This window comes from Nannobrachium achirus, assembly GCF_963921795.1.
Source record: "Nannobrachium achirus genome assembly, chromosome: 6".
Classification (NCBI taxonomy): domain Eukaryota; kingdom Metazoa; phylum Chordata; class Actinopteri; order Myctophiformes; family Myctophidae; genus Nannobrachium; species Nannobrachium achirus.
This window is the reverse complement of record NC_137815.1, coordinates 38286700-38307934: the sequence shown is the minus strand read 5'-3', so window position 1 is coordinate 38307934 and position 21235 is coordinate 38286700. Positions and strand designations below refer to the sequence as shown.

At 43.7% G+C, this 21235-nt stretch overlaps 1 protein-coding gene across 1 annotated transcript in view; it reads left to right on the top strand.

The window, feature by feature from the left end:
• cacna2d2a (calcium channel, voltage-dependent, alpha 2/delta subunit 2a) overlaps positions 1–21235 on the top strand; it is a gene marked incomplete at both ends in the record, with an annotated part of 322235 nt that overhangs the window by 225444 nt on the left and 75556 nt on the right. The window contains one exon of the mRNA XM_080728771.1: positions 1517–1574. Coding sequence (XP_080584897.1) covers positions 1517–1574 — 58 coding nt within the window. The remainder of the gene's footprint in view (positions 1–1516; positions 1575–21235) is intronic.

Below are 21235 nucleotides of genomic sequence, written 5' to 3'. Positions count from 1 at the left end.
CCACCAGGTAACACCCACTGATACTACCCAGGTAACCCACACTGATAGTTACTATCAGTGGGTGTTACCTGGGTAGTATCAGTGGGTTACCTGGGTAGTATCAGTGGGTTACCTGGGTAGTATCAGTGGGTGTTACCACCCACTGATACTACCCAGGTAACCCCCACTGACACTACACAGCCAACACAGGTAACCCCCATCCGCCACAGCCTGCGGTAGCACATAGTCAATTCCCTCCACCACTCATAAGTCAGTTAAAAGCCAAAGTGCAGTAACTACACAAAGGATTACATTGATAAAAAGGGGCTTTAACCCACCTGATTCTACAAATGCCTTCTAAATAAGTGGTTTTCAAACTTTTTCGTTCTAAGGACCCCCAAATGTATATGTGGCCACGGACTCTCCCATCTGAAAATGTTTTGTGCCATGGACCCCCAGAAGAGAAGATTTGTAAAATTCTAAAGTATTCAAACATTTGAAACATTGAAATTGAACTTTAAAGATTTTTCTAAAAAAGCAGATATTGAAGTCGCTTTTTCTGGTTAATTTAAATCCACAATCTTGGAATTTCTGGTCCCGAAAAGCTAATAGAAACGAATGCTATTGGCTGGAGGAGCAGCATGGGGTGGGTCTTCACTCAGTAGAGCCAGTAGAAGCCCTAGAAGCATACCCTACTTTACTTTATCATCAATTTAAAAATTAATGGGACTACAAAAATGCATATCATTTTAATTGAAAGAAGACTTTAAGCTTGTGACTGAAAGCATAACGTATTTATGACAATTATTACTAAGGTAATAAAATAAAGTGTAAAGTCTCCCCACCATCTAGGCCGAGAACTGCAGTGCTGAAAAGCACTTCCTTATTGGCTTCATATCCAGCCGAGCTTCCTTGCCGCCTGGTTTATCAACCAAAATCATGAAGGCCAATTTGACCTTTGAGACTTGAGATAAATAAGTCAGCGTGTTACTGCAGTGCACTTTGGCTTTTGTGGGGCAGAGTACTTCTCAAACATTTTCTTTATATCAAGGACCACCCAAATGTATTTGGCCACATACCCCCATCAGCATAATTTTTTCCCAGGGACTCCCCATGCAAGATTTGAACTGTTAACATATCACCGAAAATAAAATTAACGATTTATTTGAAAATATGAGCTTGTAGATCATCGAGTTGTTTCAAATAGACAATGTATATAACTGGGTTAAAGTGGTTAAACTGATTTTGAAGCTATATTAACACATTCTGCTGGAACGCCCCCTCAAGGGCCCCTAGGTCGGTCCCCGGACCCCACTTTGAGAACCACGGTCATAAGTCACCTCTCGATAAGGTCTAAATTGACCCTAGGGCTCTTTTCCGGCTCCGGAACATTGGCAATCTCTTATCTGATTGCTTTACTGGTATACAGTAGCTCAATATAGACTCAATAGATATAGAAATATACTTTGATCTAATCTGATGTGAAACGTACCACGGTACAGTTTTATAACCTATATTTTATTTCCTTTTCCACCAGCCACTCCATGGAAAGCCCCCAACAAGATAGACCTGTATGATGTCCGCAGAAGACCATGGTGAGTCTCTGCACTTTGCTTTGGTCTTTATACTGTATAAGACTGGGGTGACCATTGTAAATGGTGCAATTTATATAGCGCCTTTATCCAAGGCGCTTTACAGAGATTGTCCATTACATTCACCCATTCACACACATTCATACACCGATGGCGGAGGAAACCATGCAACCTGCTCATTGGGAGCAATTAGGGGTTCAGCGTCTTGCTCAAGGACACTTCGACACGAACTCTGGGGGAGCCTGGGATCGAACTGGGAACCTTCCGGTTGCCAAGCAGCCACTCTACCCCTGAGCCACTGACAACCATCATTTTCAAAAACTCAAAGATAGACCCTTGAACACTTAAGGGTGGAGTAAGTGATTTTCGTTTGTTACAATACGTGTTAAAATGCTATATATTGTGGTAGTAATCATTGCTCTAGACTCTGGGTTGTATTTTGATTGTCTTAAATACCTGCTCTTATGCCTTAACTTAAAGGCCTGTCCATACTGTCATACTAAGTCATACTCCGACCAACAAACTTTTCATCAGAGAGTTTCGACTTTCCGACGTGCAGCTTTCCAAACTCTAATTCGGGGCAATGCTTTTCAGAAGATGCGAGTGACATCATTTTGTTGTTGAACCGGACCTCTCTGATGAAAAGTCCGGTGGTCGGAGACAGTATGGACAGGCCTTTAAGTTAAGGCATAAGAGCTGGTATTTAAGACAATCAAAATAGAGCCCTCTAGTGTCTGCTCAATAACTTTGGTCCTCCAATCTCTCCAGGTCTAGTAAAGAGAAAATGCATTCATAGGTCGGGATACCAATTAGATCCAAGAGACAGAACTCAAACAGGATAAAGAATGAACACGTGAAATTGGAAGGGGCGACACAAAGAAATTGACGACACAAAGAAATTGGAAGTGAACACTATGAAATTAGCCACCCACCTGAAGAGACATGGAGACCCACGGACAAACACTCTATAGCAATGATTACTATCACAATATACAGCTTAAACCTTTTGACAAAAACCTTTTTTGATTTGACCAAAAAATAGGCCTATCACTTACCCTAACTTTAAATCATTTTTAAGCGATGCTAACCGCCTTTGTCTGTTTGTTTGTTTGTATGTATGTACATACGTACATACATTGGCCAAGCTTTGCGGGACGCTTAAAGAAATTAACTCATAAAAAGCACCGCTCACTTCACATTGGGTGTTATTTTCACCTGGTGTTTCATCAGGATGAGGGACACATATTTTAGTGCTACCACCGTCCCACGTGACCACAACTTTCAACAGAGCAGAATATGATAAACATCTACTGTATGTAAGCATAAGCACTCAAAACAAGTATTATTATATTAACTTTACCATTTGGTAGTGAATATAAGTAGACATAAACCAGGACACTGGTCTCTTTTTATAAGCCTGTATTTCACAGAAGAATTATACATTTTCCTTGAAGGCACTGACATTTCCACATGCATACCGGTAGTCACCGGTATCACAGTGGTGTCTTATCAGTGTCACAGTGGAACAAAATAGGGAGTTGACATGTTTTGATATTCTTTGCCTTTGGTTCTCACCCAATTTCATTTCAAGGACCCCCATTTTGATATGCACTTGGACATGAACCCCCAATAGATTTATTTGTTCTTTAACTGCAACCTCAGAGTTACAGACCAGAGACCTGCAAAGGGTCCTTTTGTTTCCAAAATATTATGCATGCAATGCGAGAGTGTGTTCTAGCCAACACCAACTCGGGACTCGTGGATTGCTGCCCTCCACACTCTCCTATCTAACACCAGGGTCTTGAGCTCTACACTGTTGTTAGCTACGCTGTTGCGCCGCACTGCATCTGAATAAGGTGTGCTTCTTGCCTTTCCTGGTTGTGCCCTAAGGTTGGCTCCCATAGTGTCAGTCTGCTTGCCTCTACTTCTGGGCAGGAAAGGGCTCTTTCCTGTTGTGCTGTGAGGATCCATGAATTATTGAATGCTTTAACCAGTGAAAAATAGCAGATATACAAGCTCACAGCGCGGCACCGAGTGCCGCGCTGCGAGCTTGTAGATCTGCTATTTTTGAAAAAGTAGTGAAAATGTGTGCAAATCTTTGAATATATGTATTTCCAAAGCGAACGTTTGTAACTCAAATTTTGCTTCTGGGTGGTCCCTGGAACTAGATATTTTGAGATGCGGGTCCGTGGCCAAATAAATATCATTTTGGGGGTCCTTCACATGAAAAGGTTTGAGAACCTCTGACATAGTAGTCTCTCAAGAACAGATTAACTGAGCTCCATTTAAGTGAAAAGGACCTTTTCTTTGACGATGGCTGGCCAGATTGCTGACATAGAAACATAGGATTTTTCAAAAAAATCTTAGAAGGATTCAAAAGACACTTATAGAATCGGGTCAAAATTCTAATTTTCACGATTTTTCAAAAATAGCAGATCTACAAGCTCGCAGCGTGGCACTCGGTGCCGCGCTGTGAGCTTGTATATCTGCTATTTTTCAATAGTTAAAGCATAAAATAATGATACACAATATAGTGTACCCGTTCTGAATGGGTTAACCATTTCCCTAATAGTCGGACCGCTTGTTTCTGTCTACACCAAATGTCTTTGTAAAAAATAGCCGACACATTGTGAGCTTGTGTGCAAGAGACTTTTCAGGCTTAAAAAAAAAAAAAAAAAAAAAGAATCATACTCAAAGCAAAGGTTTGAAAATAAATGGTGATATTGATTTGCAGTCATACATGGCCCAGCCCTAGTCTAATTTCTTTGTAGAGTGTGTTCCCACCTTGTGACCGTGGCTCTGTGTGAGCACTGCCAGGGCTAAAGCCAGTGTGAAGCTTTGGACAGAACTAGGCTGTGTGGGGCCAGACATCAGCCCACAGCCCTCCCTCCCTCTCTCTGTCCTCTTTCCCATATTCACTCTACCTGCCAGTGTCACATCGGCTTTGTAAAGGGCCTGTTGCCTGGTTACACATTGGAGTGCACTGGACATAATCATGACAGCCATGTTGATTAGAGCTGACCCGCTTTCGCCGTCTATCTCTGTCCAAGTCTCAGGCTGAGTGGCTGTTTCAGGTCAGGCCAATGGCTGTCGGATTAAAAGCCAAACAACAACAGGCCAGACGAAATGCCCAGATGTTTTGTCATGTGTGAGCGAAGCCCTGCCCTCGGTTGTATTCTGTATACACGTGAAGAAGACGCAGCACAAATATCAATGCATGAAAGATATTCCTGACAAAATAGCACCTTGTAGGTCAGCTACTTTTCACCATATTTGAAAATGGGCAATGTACTTTTTCCCTTTGTAGAAATGTAGTGGAGTCAACATAGGAAGAGTAATAGAGAGAACTGCCTCGATTCTTGTTGCTCGATAAAAATAAAAATAAATTACATTTCGTACAACACGGTTCTATTGTGAAAATAGCAGATCTACATGCTCACAACGCCCCGTGTTTGTATTGTGAGCATGTAGATATTTGACAATTTGGCTTATGTTTGATTTGTCATTTTAGAGGTATTAAAAGGTCCTTAAATTGTCAAGTGCATATACCCTCTATACACAAACCTTATGTTGGTTCGTTTACTGTTGAGTGAGAAAACAATGTTTCACATTAAGCTAATATTCTGGGGATCCCCCCAAATAATTTGGGGACCCCCCTGGGGGTGGTTCTCAACCCACAGGTTGAGAACCACTGCTCTAAATAACTGAAGTACATTTTTGTTGTCCACCACTGCATAAAGACAATCTTTGACAGCATTGAAAGCGGGCCTGTGTGGAGTCAGAGTGCGCTCAGATCCGTTGGACTGGGGGTTGCCACCGAGTTAAAGGTGTGTGAAAAGCCGGTAGTGTTGCTGAGCACCTCAGTGCCTCCCTGAGCATCAGACTAACGAGGTGTTCCCTGGCAATTTAATTAAGTCAACACCGGAGGTAAACGTCTCCCCGGTGCCGCACTGTCAGAGGAGACTACTCGTTCAACCTGGAAAATGTTGTCTACCCCCCTTTGCTCCAATGAAGCCCCAACCTTCATTGGAACCTTAAGAAACGTGATTGAGTGTACGTTTGCAGTGTGACCTATACTGTAGTGGGAGCAACAGTATATCACCCATATATCGGCCTCAGTACCCATTAAGACTGAGGCTGATTCTGGCCCGGACCGTGGATTAGTGGTCCGTCCGGGCACCTACTGTAGGCTCTAAAGTAGTGCAGTGCACTAATTAACCACAAATGCCTTCTAAATCAGTTGTTCTCACGCTTTAAAATGTTCAAAAATAGCAGATGTATAGATGTATAGATGTATAGATAGATAGATAGACTTTTACTTGTAACAGAGTATTTCTACATTGCAGTATTGATACTTTTACTTAAGTAAAACATTTGAGTACTTTTTTCCACCAGTGCGCTTCGTTGCATAGACTGTTTAGGTGGGGAGCATTTTAACATTGTGTGAGCTCACAGATACTACCTGTTAACTATCTACTGTATCTTCATGGCACATGCAGCGCTTTCACTTTCCCTAAATAACAAAAAAAAAAGGTAAAAAGGCGATTTACCACGGAATTCTCCTTTAACTGCACGCCTCCAGGTTGGCTTTTGTCTTCCCTTTCTTCTTTGTCCCTCTGCTCTGATGACTAATTCATTGCTCTGTTGCAGTCATAGTTTTTTGTCTTATTATGTCTGATCATCCTCCATTTACGCAGCTTCACTCGGCTGCGTCATCACAGCTCTTTCTAGCAGCTCTTCATTGCTGACGTGATCTTGCCCAATTTCATGTAGGCCTCTCCGGAGAATTATTTTGTCTGCATCTATTATGGAACGCATCGACTGCTTTGTTGTCTCCCTTGTTCGTTTTCCATGTTTCACGTCCACATACTGTAGCAATATTGTCACCACTAGGCTAGCATGTCTGTCAGTCAGACGCCATGGGTTTCACTCAATTTTATGACTGGGAGGACTCTTCCATGGAGACGGAAAGGAACTGCCACAAACAGAGGCATAATTCCAATAAGAAATAATGGTGGCAAAAATAGGTTACCAACTTACCACTTAAGCCCTGTTTTTAAAATAGTGAAAATAGTTGATCTACAGGCTCTCAACGCCTGTAGATCAACTATTTTCACCACTTGTTTGGGGCCGAAAAGAGAAAATGTTTGAAAATGACTTTCCCAAAATTGGGATGTCACCTTGAAAGTGGTTAATAAATTAATGGTTGCACACAATAAAACACATAATGTAAATTATACACAATCATGTAGATGGACGGGCATCGATAATCAGATTAATCTGCTAAAACAATTCAGAGTTGGGGTCAATATGCATAAAATAACTGAATTTGAGGTTAAATGTGAACACTAAGGGGTGGCGGGTTGCCATCCCCTGTTGCCCTGACGCCCCTGGGCAACAATAGAGAGAGGGGGGGCTGCGCCGGATGGATGCTGAGAGGCAGGAGGACCCCTTAAATTATTTTGGGGGGGGAGTCCAAAATAGCTTAATGTGCAACATTGTTTTCTCACTCAACAGTAAACAAACCAATATACAGTGAGTGTATAGAGGGTATCTGCACATTTCTAAAGTGACAATTTAAGGAGTCTTAAGACCATTTTAATACCTTAATTCTCCATATTGTCAAATATTAGAGGTAGAAATTGTGAAAATAGCAGATGATCTACATGCTCACAACGCCTCGCGTTGCGAGGCGTTGTGAGCATGTAGATCTGCTGTTTTCACAATAGAAACGTGTGCCAAGTGCCAACCAGGTGCTCGTCAGGGTGGGGGGTCCCAAGTTCAAATATAATTATTTTGGGGGTCGCGGCCTGAAAAGGTTGAGAACCACTGTGCTATAGTGTTGACAGGGTTAGACAGAAGGCTGTGTTGTGTAGCTGTGGAGCACCTTGTCACCGCCCCGATCAACACGTGTACGTAAGTCGTTGTCGTCTCTGCCGTTTGTCGTCTTCCTGTCGGGGGCCCGGACTCTGCCCCTCTCAATGTCCTGTGGCCCGTTGCTTAGCAGCTGTGGAAAGTAACCGAGTACAGTTACTCGAGTATTCTACCTTTTTGAAGTACTTTTTTTATTTTTTATAACTTTGTCTTTATCAAAGATTGCATGTTTATATAACAAACACAAATACAACAAAACAAAACAACACTATTGGGGTTCACATTGTATACCTTCATATTTGCATCTCTCCTTTTTTGAATTTATACATTAACCATTTTTCCCATGTTTATTAAAGAGTTCTTTTATTTTCAACTTGAAGGTTGAACGTTTTATTTTTATTTTTTATTTTTACTTTTTTTTTGCATCTACTCCACTACATCTCAGAGGTAAAATTTTACTTTTTACTCCACTACAATTATTTGAACTATAACTATATCATCATTGTATTTTTGCCAGACCCATGAAATGGGTTGGCCTACATAAGCAAATGTCGGTCTGTCCGGGTTTTCTATATAAAGGGTATATATGATGATGACATGATGATGACATGCCTACAAAAGGCATGATGTCATAAATGATGATGACAGACAGGGGGTCTGGCACAACCAGGTTGACCTGGTCTAGTTTTCTTAGTTGTTGTAACTCTGCCATCCAATTGACTTAAACAATTTCTAAAACTATATTTTCATAGTTATAGTTTTAGTGCTCTGTGTGAATGGTCCTTAACCCATTCAGGCCGGGTACACATTTTAGTGTATGGGAGGGACTTACAGTACATGTACAGTATTTTGCAACTTATTTGTTTTTGTAGGCTAAATTCTGATTTAGGCATAACTAATAGGTTAGGCCTAAATGCGTTAAGTATCTGATGCCACACAATTATGATTACATGTGCTTTAAAAAAAAGGGAAAAAAAATCTTGATTATTTCTACATTGTGATTTTTCTAAAAGACCTTAGAGTACTTTTTCCACCACTGCCTGTTGCCTGGCAACGGGTGCCCAGGCGTGTTGAGTGGTGGCGCGGTGGCGATGGGGGTGGGGGGTGGTAGGGGGGGGCATGATGTGTCAGGTCAAGCTTGTGTGATTACAGTCTAACATGCTGTCTGCTCGGCTCATGCTCTCTGGAGAGGTCAGAGCGTCTCAAACACTACAAAACAGGCCAGCCTTTCTCAACCTGTGGGCCCATGCAGCCTGCACTGGCCGCATCTCTGACCCTTATGGAAGGAGTCTGCGTGGCCAACTGGCCATGGTGAAAGAAATACAAATCGCCCTCTTTCGATGCCCGTCCCCGGAAGACTAGCCTGACATGCATCTGAATTGCATGTCACACACACACACACACACACACACACACACACACACACACACACACACACACACACACACACACACACACACACACAGTATGCCTGGCAGAAGGCAGCGTGGACAATGTGTGCACTTAACACGTGTAGTTCAAACATAGACACATTAACGTCCTGCACATCCACCCCCACACCCACTCATATCAGCACTAATCTTCCTACCCTCTTCCTCACACCCTACACAGATAAGTCCCTCCTATCGCCATACATACTGTACCTAACCCCCCCCCCCCCACACCCACCCACACCACCAATTGCATTTCGTTTCACTCCATTATTCAGTCTGAACGTGCTTTCATCCAAGGCAGTTTCTGGGATGGGCGTTGCCAAAGAGGCAGTCTTCTGCGATTGAATCACCGACACCGTCTGACCAACACAACAGTAGCAAAGCAGATGACGTAGTGTTGTTATGTGGCTGGCTAGTGGCTAGCCTGTTGCTTGCTAGTGCTACTTGCCAACCAAAGAAACAGGCAGAATAGGAGCGCTACGAACTAGTAATCAAACACAACATAACATGTCTGCTGCTGTTTCATAGCGAGATCGATATGATCGCAAATTACTGCAACGGGCGACGCAATGTTTATGCTTGGGAATGTGTGGCATGGTCCGGCTGCGGTGCTGGTTTAGTTGGAAACGCACATGAGTTCTGGGAAAACCCCATCCACGCTGCTCACAAGACTGATTCACGACGCTGATTCGCCGTACGGATTTCCAAACGAGGAAAACCTCTTCAATGAGAGCACTTCCAGACTACCTGAATCGCCAAAACAAAAATTTAAAGGGGTGTGGCTAGCGATTCAGGGTCTGGAACCAGGCTACGGAAGGCAGCATTCAAGACTATTGCCAAACTCTCCTGTACTTGAATGCAACATTCTGTGTTGAAAGAATGACCCAATCCATCCATTACTATAGGAAGCAAATTCATACACCTTAACCCTTAATAAAATGATAATTATTGATTTACAACAAAAAAAAACATTTATATAATCATGCTAATTAATGATAGTGATGTCATCATGATGAAATCACTATTACTTAACCAAGTTAATAAATCATTAGTTAAAAATCTGCTTTAGGAATAGTTCGCCGCATCTCCAGTACAAGCGTGATTATACTTATTATACACCGAAAATAGCCCGATCTCCAAGCTCACAACATTGATCGCTCATAAAAAAAAGAATTAACATGCTCTGAAAATGCACACAGCCCCACCCATCTGACCACTTAATGTGGCAGCCTTTTCGGCAGCCGTCTTTTGAGATTTTCAAGTGGGCCCTCATCCAGAAAAGGTTGTGGACCTCTGGGTTATGCAAGCTCATTGTGTGTGTGCGTGCAGGTGAGCGCAGTGGATAGCAGCTGTATGTGGACTTGGAATTATATATAAACAATGCCAACAGTATCATGAGTCACTTTATAATCCCTATGACTAACTCAGATAGGGTTGTGCACTCACTCACACACACACACACACACACACACACACACACACACACACACACACACACACACACACACACACACACACACACACACACACACACACACACACAGTATGCCTGGCAGAAGGCAGCGTGGACAATGTGTGCACTTAACACGTGTAGTTCAAACATAGACACATTAACGTCCTGCACATCCACCCCCACACCCACTCATATCAGCACTAATCTTCCTACCCTCTTCCTCACACCCTACACAGATAAGTCCCTCCTATCGCCATACATACTGTACCTAACCCCCCCCCCCCACCCCCCCCCCCCCCACACCCACCCACACCACCACACACACACACACACACACACACATACCACCCAGATACAATCAGGAGCATGCTTCACTCGCTCCAGCGTTATGGAACGCTATTATGTTGTCGTTGTCGGGCAGAAACCTTGTACCTCCATATTTCAACGTTTGATCTTTTTGGGGAAAATTCACGACCTAGTTCGTCATACCACATTGTCACAAAAAATGGACGCATCCCGAAGCGTGTTTTTGGACTAGTGACCGACCGATAGACTTTTTTGTGATCCGATACGATACCGATTCTAGATTGGGGGGACATTACCGATACCGATGTCTTTATTAAAGAGCCACAGACCTCCAATCTGCAGTGCTCTAACTGGACTGGAGTCTCATTTCTTTCCAAAAGCCCTTGAATATGATGGAATATGACTAAGGATTACTGTGATTATGGTTAGCTCACATTTCATATTGCACAAACCATACTTGTAACTTTCACTAGCACCTTTAAAAAAAAGACATCGGTTATACCGGTCATATCGGTTGCATATCGGTTATATCCGTCATATCGGTCGCATATCGGTGCATATCGTCGCATACCAATATAGCCAAAAAGGCCATATGGGTGGCCGGTCACTATTTTGGACATACAAGGTTTCCACTCGACAGCCACAATGGTTTACTAACAGAGAGTGTTGCAGAGAGAGGAACAGAGCCAGAGAACCTCACGGCCTGTCTGTGGCCTAACAGACCTCTGAGCTTTTTCCCCCCTGGGAGTGGATGCGTGCCGACGCGGGTGACCTGTCCGGGGCCTGTCCCTGGCATCCCTCCTGAGGAGATGAGGTTGGCGGCAGGGTGGGGGAGGTGGTAGAAAGCGGGCTGTCTCTACAGATGGTCTGCCCCCCCCCCCCCCCCCACACACACCCCCTCTAAACGGCCCTGGGTAAAATTAATGGTCCAGCCAACACACTTAATTGTCTCCAATTGCTCTGACATTAATTATTAACATTTGTCCATTATAATGTCTGTTCACGTTATCAAAGGAAGCCAAGCAGAGGGGGCACCGGGCGAAGCCAGGCGTGAGGAAGGAGGGAGGGATGGGACGATAAGCGATATTATCGTTTATCGTGATAAAAAACACTCACGATAAATCGTATCGTGGAGATAAAATTTATCGTGATATCGGCCTCCGTCATGCACTGGGATCAATTCACCTTTTATTTGCCGAGCTGCATATCTGGTACTACATAAACCCTCTATAATTGGTAAAAAGTACTTATAATATACGTCGTACTTGATACAGTCTTTTTTTCACTCTCTATCAAATGTCTTTGCCAAAAAATAGCAGATCTACAAGCTCACAACGCGTCACAATGTGACACGTTGTGAGCTTGTAGATCTGCTATTTTTTGGCAAATGTTCCGCCCCAGGATAACAGATTTTGATTATGGCGATAATATCGTAAATCACGACTTCTTTTGTCACAATCATCGTGATATGACATTTTCATATCGTCCCATCCCTAGGAAGGAGGGGGAGGGAGGGGGGAGACGAAAAAGGGCGAGGGGAGAAATAAAGAGAGACAGGGCATGGAGTCCTGTTAGCCAAGCGTTGCAAAGATCCCATTACCTCCCCAGGTTCAGCACGGCATGCAGCCAGGCTCCACATCACATATTGATTTCTCTCCCCCCTCCCTGAAAAGAAAAGTCAATCTACCTTCTCAGTAAACATTATGCCTGCTGCTGGTCAATCGTGGATATCAAGTCTCTCCCCCGCCCCCACTCAAAATGCCATTCCCTCCCCAAATAAAGTGGAGCGGCTGAGCTCCAGCCTGATTTATGCCTCGGTGACAAAGTGTTGGCGGCGCGAGTATGTTGCCCCCGCTCGGTCAGCTCACAACTTACTGGTGCTGGGCTGCTGTTGAGTTGAGTGCCAAGCTGAGGTTGGTAAAGTTATTTGGATGGATTGAAGATAGAGCACTTAGAGGGCCATGAAAGCCTTGTCTAGCCTGATTGTGTCGTTTGTTTCCCGGCCGGGGTTGAAAAGCACAGACGGGTATAAAAAACATTGCGGTACAAGACGGGCCCTTGTACATATTGATGTAAGCTACTGGTTGTTAAAGTGGGGGGTCTGGGGAGGGGCTTCCAGGGGGTCCTCGAGGGGTTCCAGGGGGTCCCCAGACAAATTATCGATAGTTAGGAACCAAATGCACCTTTATGTGTCTTATAACCCATAACCGTACAAATGGAACAAAATGGACCCTCAGAGTTATATTAACACTGAGGATTTTACAGTGTAGATTGGGGTTCCAGAGATTAAAGATTGTATCATGGGGGGCGGTCCATCCATGGTCTAATGCATACATGGGCAACTGGTGGCCCGGTGGCCACATGTGGCCCCTACCTTCACTTAATGCGGCCCACAGATTAATATCGGAACACTGATATATTATCGATTTCAGCTGTTACAATTCCAAACATGACCCGCTTTAATTACTTCAGTCTACAGTAGTAGCTTAATGACTAGTATTAAAGTTGTATTGTCTTTTTATGTCCTATTTATTTGTATTCAAGTTCATAAAGTTAACATAAGTACAACTAAATGCATTTGAAATTCCATAAAAATGCTACTTTTCAGGATTCCAATTCAAAAATAGCAAAAGAAATAATTCAAAAATAACAGTGGTGGGCATTAAAGTTGTGGTGGGCACCTTTAATGATGGAGAGGGACATTTTCACACTCACAACAGATGCATATACAGTAAAAACAAAATAGCAGATCTACAAGCTCAAAAGGCAATGGACTGCGACGCCTTTTGAGTGTCCCTCTCCATCATCAAAGTTGCCCACCACTGGTCTAATACATTATTAGACTGGGGATCCTTAAAATGAAAAAGGTTGAGAATCATTGCTATCCACCTGTTTCCACGAGAATTTACTGTAGCATTATTTGCGGGACACTTCCGGTTAACAGCAGGCTAATCTCTCGAGACAGCCTCAGAGAAGAGAGACAGACCGATAGGTGTCGCCCTTTCTTTGACGATGGGTTCCCAGATTGACAGCAGGCATACAAGCTCATGTCGCGTTGCAGATGCAACCGTTGTGAGCTCGTTATGTAGATCACTCTCGGCTGCGGCGCCGCTGCTGCCTGCACATTCTGCGCAATGCACGATGGGATGTGTGAAAGTTGTGGATAGACTATGCCTACATAGACTGTAAAAAAATATATTTGTTTTTATTTATCTATTTAGGGGCCCTTGACATAAAAAGGTTTAAGAACCACTGACGTAAGCAACACAGCTGCAGCTAATTGAATTAACTAGAAGCTCGGGCGGCCCAGCGTCTAGTCGGCGACCTGGCCAACTCGGAACAATGTAAATAGGGAATGAATGCCCCGCCCTTTAGGACCCGTTTTGACCATCTGTCTGCCTGTGTCCATTTATGCCCATATATGGAGATATCTGTATATGTCTGTCTGTCTGTCGGCGTCCATTTTATGTCCATATATGGAGATCACTGCAGTTATAGTTCTGGGTCCATTTTATGCCCAGATATGGAGATATCTGTCTATCTGCGTTCATGTTATGCCCATATATGGAGTATCTGTCTGTGCCTCCAACTGTGTTGCAGACACAGTGCCGGTTCCCCCTTTAATGCAAACCTCATTATACCAGTTGTCATAGGACCCGTTTTGAACATCTGTTTGCCTGTGTCCATTTATGCCCATATATGGAGATATCTGTATCTGTCTGTCTGCGTCCATTTTATGCCCATATATGGAGATCTTTGACCAGCTGTTTGCCTCTGTCCATTTATGTCCATATATGGAGATATCTGTATCTGTCTGTCTGCAATCCATTTTATGCCCATATATGGGGGCATTCATTGAGCGCGCGTGCCCGTGGGACGAACGGTTCTCGAGATACGCGGATTACATACATACATACACACTCACAGAGATTTTTTGTTGACTCATGTGGCGTACGTGATGTCAGAGCCTTTTATGAAGTGATGTCACAATGAGTCAGAGCTTTCGCCGATTTCCTCCGGAACAGCCTGATGTCAACAATCAACCCCGCATAAGGAGATTCCGAACGTTTCGCGCCGGTTCGGGAAAACCGCGCGTCGGGTCGGGTCGAGACCCGGCACTGCACTCCGTGCCGCGGCGGGGAACGCGCGTGCCGAATCTGAAGCCGGTGGGACGAACGGTTCTCGAGATACGCGGATTACAGACACACAGACAGACAGACAGACACGCAGAGACTTCTCGCATTTATAGATAGATAAGGGATGTTTTAGATTGACAGTAATTTCACTGATTTCATTCAGGTGCGTTGCTTAATAGCCTGTGATGTTTTTAATCTGCTGTAGATTTTAGCCTGAAATGGAAAACAAGCTACAATATCAATGTTGGGTTTCATGCTCCTGAACCCCTCAACACACAATCATGGAATGGAACAGTAAGTCAAGCAGTGGTAAACTTTGGTTGTATGGAGATAGGCAGTGTTTTAAAAGCACACCAATAAAGTGATATAACACAACATATTTCAAGAACATTTAACACCTTTATCGGTAAACACATCCAAAGTCCAAGATTATCTTGTGTTCATATTGGTATTTCAATATTTTCTTCAATAGGCCTCTTACAGCATGCAAATATAGATCTATTACAGATGCTGGCTCTCTCAGCTATAACGCCAAAATATGGAAATAGTGACATCTCGGTACTACCAAACATTCCAATAATCAAGGAAAAGAAGGAATAAATAAAACGGCAGACAACATCTCTTTCTCCTGCAGACTCCCTGGGCCCCAGCATCCTCAGATATTTTTTGTAATCTTAATTCAATCTTTATTCGGCATCCACACATCGGCAGGAGCACTAAGAGAGCAGCGGCCCATAAAATAATAAGCCCATCAGCACAACACACATGCACACCGACGCAGACATACACAAATACACACTTGCGTGTGACGTGTGTGTGCATGTGTGTGTGTTGTATGTTTTCTCCTTTTAAATATACACTTCACCGTGTGGATATCCTTGCTTCTGCATCATGCACACATATAGCGTTTCAGCGTTCGCATCCGTACACACATAGAATACGCCCACGCCTATCGTATCGTGATGTTTTGTACCATGAATCCCCAGAAGAGAAGATTTACACTACAGTACAGTAAAAAAGAACAAAAAAAAACATATACATTCAATATTTTTCAAACATCTTTCAAAATAGCAGATTGCTGGAGATGTGCTGTGAGCTTGCAGATCTGCTATTTTTTAATAGCCAACGTATAAAATATGGATAAAGTGGATGTAGTGAAATGATTGTGATGCTGTATTAATTAAGACATTTTGCTGGGGTCCCCGGAGCCCACTTTGAGAACCACACAGTTATACCTACACAGTAAAAGCATCCTCAGCCAATAGTATATATCTGAAATGTATACAGTATGTAGCAGATCATTCCTCCGATTCAAATGTGGCACGTATCACAACAACAACGCTGTGGAATGGTCTCCAGCATGCATAAACACAATCTCCTGAGAGTGTTGTTGGCCCCCCGGCACAGTTAATGTATTGATTTTAGAGCGCCGCTCCCTCTGTGATAAAAAAAAAGAACAACTATTTCATGAATTCCAATGAGACTCTTTTTACCAGACTGCTGCCAAGAGGCGCTCACAAGAAAAAACTAAACAAAACACACAAAAAAAAAAAAAACAGAATGTGTCATTTTGTTCATACGAAGCATCTCTTTTAGAATTATTGGAGGCATATACAGTAGGTGAATTTTATTGCTTTAATCTGCTCTCATTTAGTGTCATACCCCCCTCCCCTTCACTGGATAGAGTACCTACTGTACGTGCCCACTTGAACACATAAATCAATGTTTATCATGACAGAGAATGCTGTCTACCTATCTTTTATGGTCTGGGATGCAATTGCATTATACACCGATAATAAAAATGGTGTCCCCACTCCTTAGGGGTTTTTATTTTTATTTATTTTTTATCACTGCACACATTTGCACATATGTGAAAGTCATCATGTGTCGTTACTCTTTACCCCATGATAACTATTAGGAGCATTGGGCACTATTAATATACTGCGCCCTGGGGAGCCCGTTTAGCACACATTCGGCGAACATAAGCAGAGCTTGCGAGCGCTTGTAGATCTGCTACTTTCGGCCAAAGACGTTTAGTGTAAACCCGAAAATAGGAGTGGGGTCTAGTATAATACCACTGGCGGACTCGGGTCTAAGTCAATGGTTCTCAAAGTGGGATCTGGGGACCCCCAGGGGTCCTTGGAGTGTTCCAGGGGGTCCCCAGCAAAATGTGTATAGCCCAGGCACAGAACTACGTTAGGCGAGGACAGGCACTCGCCTGCCCTCGCTTAACGAGGATCCAGGATTTGGTATCAAACTCCAAAAACTCACCAGAACACAGGAAATTACATCTACTATGTTCAAAATCTTCTGGGGGAGGACCCCAAGACCCTCCGCTTAGGGGGTGTGGGAAGTGCATGCAACAATAATAAATATTGATACAGTGATATTCATTTAAGTGAATGGTTATTAGTACAGATGGGTCTTACACTGCAGTCTATGGTCTTACATGGTCGTGTTATACGACCGTCATGTTTCAGGGCTAGGTCTTACATTGCTCCAGTTATCAAAGCGATTTCTGTATTCCATATTTTTTGCGTTTTAATGGCTGGAATTGTACCCATCATTTTGTGACCCCCACGTCCCCGCGGGTTGCCTACCCCGCATTTGCGTTACCTTACTCATAAAGACTGGCTGCGTCCGTGCCTTCTCATCTGGGGATCCCTGGCACAAAACCCTTTATGATGGGTGTCCGCGGCCAAATACAGGCCAAAGTGGGGGTCCTTGACTTTGACGATTTGAGTGGTTTGAGAACCACTGAACCAAGTCTCGGGTTTAAGTGGTTAGGTATCACTTTGACACATACAGTAGACTGGGGAAACTGGGGAGGGTGACCTTCTGATTGCCACTTTGCCCTGGCTGCCCCATATGTGTGAGAACCATAGACTGTAAAGGAATATGGACTAAGGGAATGCTGGTTTCTGCAGAACCGTTTTGAAGCCACTTTTTCAGCTAATTTAAATCCACCATCTTGAAATTTGCAGGTTCTGAAAAGCAACCGGAAACAAATGCTAATGGCTGGAAGGGCAGCAAGGGCGTGTCCTCACCCAGTAGAGCCTAAACAAGCCCTAGAAGCATAATCTACTTTATCATACATAAAAAAAGAAAGAAAAGTGGTTATTGGTAAAATGGGCACAACTGCAGGAAAAAGGGTAAACGAGAGTGTTGGGAGCGCATTACACTAATGCTGGATGATCTATTGTCACGACTCCTGTTCAGAGGGACTCTGCCCTGGAGTAGTGGGTAAATATCATAATAATGATGATAGCATGGAACAGACTCTGACTGTGTTCAACACTGGCTGTTCTTTCCCCTTTCCTACAAAATTCAAGCATGATGCACAACAACGTCTAGGACTGATTTCCATTCTGGTACTTTACATGAAACATGACAAATACACGCAATAAATGAAACAATTTTGGTAACAATAGACAACACAAGTTAAGACAAACATTTCCACCACTGATATCACGTACCAGGCTGATGGCTTGGCAGTGTGGGGGGGAGTAAGGGAGGGGAGGGGAGGGTACGGGGGTGGGACGGGTGGGTGACCGACCGACCGGGGCTCAGTTCAGCTCCAGCCCAGACCCATCTGCTCGTCGTCACCTGGCCTTGGCACGCAGGGGACTGGGTAATGACAGGGAAAAAATGGCATCAACGGGCAGACAGACGCTGAGAGGTAATTACTGACTGGAATCCATGCAGAAACAACACATCTGGATTCTCTGGATCCATGAGTCAAAACAACGGAGGATGATATGGCGATACCACAAGCCTTCCATCCATGAGCTTTTTTTTTCTCTCTCCTCCTTTTTTTGTATCTGTCAGAAGTGTGTAAGTATATACATCAGCCTTGGAGATTGAAATCGTTCTCTCTCTATCCCCCACACCCCCGGTTCCTAGAGCTCTTACACCAAGAGGCTGGGAGAAATACAATTCTGCTTTTAGCAATAGATTGAGTGAGAGAAAGAGAGACAATCTGTGTGAAGATCAGCCGTGACAGCACTATAGTTTACTGTAGCTTCAGTGGTGACTGACTGACTGACTGACTTGACTCTGGTTCTTCTCCGTGCCATCACTGTGCACACATCCCTCTTAAAGCCACTTGAGCCGTATTTTACACTTCAGCAAAATGGCCTTTGATAATAGCTGCAGCGACGCATTGGGAGCTTTTTGATTGTCTGTTTTGGAAACATTTTGAAACATGGTGAGAATTTTATTTAAAAAGAAATCTAAAAAATCTTGTGCCTCTGTCACATAGTGCCATGTGCCATGCTTATTTAGAAAAACCCTTGAAAATGTGTGATGTTTTTAAAAGAAAATCTTATTTGAAGTTAAACCCCCCATTGCTGTCGATCAATTGCTGCCTCGTTTGGCCGTCGGAGAGAAAACGGTCGTTCACCGTGAATTTCTTCCCCGCATGATACAAAGAGGTTCTTGCTTTGCATTACACACAAGTTTGCAAATGAAGATGACCCCATAATGGCTCAGTAATGGCAGTCTGCATTGCCGTGTGATTAACATTTACTCTCAACTTGGGAGTCCTATTAAAGCACCTATTCTGCACAGGGAGGAATAGACTGCCCAGTCAAGTTAATGAAAACCTCCAGCTAGGCTCCAGGCATCAGCCTTTTCTCCACCAACCAGATCAGACCAGGTCCCTGCTGTCCAACGGGGGCCCCCGAGGGGCCCCAGACGGAGGGTGTCACAACTTTGACTGAGTTCTCTCGTCCCGCATCAATGCCTACTTTCTCAAACCCATTAAATTTCAGAAAAGTCACGCCAATATGCTACACGGCCACCAGACCTGATTTCATATGCCACACAGTTATGGAGAAGCGGTGGAAGTTCTACCTTTGATGTGGCATTCTTTATTATTGGAAATAATTGGATTCTGCCTCCCGCCCCACCCTGCCCTCTCAAACATACACTTTGCCCGCACGCTCACTGCGGACATGCACAGTTAATCGACCTTTTGCAAAGCGGCGCTGGCTACTGTGGCGGGGTTCTCTCTCTCTCTCTCTCCGGGGTTTTCAGGCGGCTTTTAGATGAGTAGGACCCAAATTCAGATTCAGTGCAGACGGTTCCAAGCTCTGATGAAATTGCAATTGCTATTTCCTTTAACTGGATTTTGTATTACGTGTCTGTTGTCTCTAAACGTCTGTTTTTGAACGTGCTCTGTTCTCTTAAATTGTTCCTTATCTGTCTTTGACATGCTCTCTATTCCAGTGAGTCTCAAACCATGTGGGCCGTGATGGTATAGTGCAGTTTATTGATGTCGTTGTGATAAATATGGAACTTAAAGTATATCGGTCCATGCTGGAATACCTTTGAAAATAAGGTTAAGGAAATCACGTTGTATTTGTTCTTAAAAACCTTGAAGAAAAAAATATTTCATTGTGATACAGATGAACTGGAACTACTATACTACAGTACGTCTGTTCCAGAGCTATTTATCAGAGAGTTGTGCAAGTGTGGGGGCAGAAAACAGCGCCGGTCACGTGGTTCATTGAACTCGAAATAGTGACAAATACTCCAATAGACTCCAATGCATTCTGTGAACTTCGGGTACTCATACGTCAGTGGCCGTGTCAGTGTCCAATGCATTGCACAGTGCACGCGTGCAAGACACTAGTCATGTTGCCATACCTTAGCTTTTGCTGAACTGACGCCACTGTTGATACCATGGTGGTATTTTTTGACAGTCCTATGGCCTGTAGACACACAGCTAAGGCAGAGTGTCGCGGGACAGCACTGCACCACGTGGGGGTCAGGGGTCGCGCTGCAGGTTGGAGTGGCGCCTGCCAAACATAGGAAGCACGGAGGGACTTCTGGGACCCTCCCTCAACATCCATATAGCTTTGGCTCAGCTTAAGAAAGCGCTCTGGCCTGGAGGCAGCTGGCTTCTCTCCACGCTGATAACCAGCAGAGAGATGATTGCTCTGCCGCCTGCCTTAAAGGGATAGTTCACCACCAAAATAACTTTTTCTTCGATTACTCACCCTGTGGAGACTTGAATTCATGGACATGTTTTCGTTTTTCAAGGATTCCTATAAAGCCAATAATTTGATGACCAGCAGTGGTTCCCTATGGAGACACAAAGAGTCTCCTCAAATTATTGGCTTTGGAATGCGACAAAAACTACAAATATCCATGAATTCGCGTCTCCATGGGGTGAGTAATCGAGAGAATAAAATGCATTTGGGGAGTGAACTATCCCTTTAAGACCGCTCAAGCTGCAAAGTAACTACTAGCCAACGCTGTTCAATAATTGTAGTGGAGACATCAGTCAAATATTTGCATCTGAGAGGTATTGGAGTAGAAGTGTACCACAATATAAAAATACTCTTTTACACGTTTTTCTTTTTTGTAAAAGCACAAATATATTGGCATCAAGATATAATTATGGGGGGCGCCCGCTGGCCTGGTGGTCAAGGCGCATACCACATACTAGGCTATGAT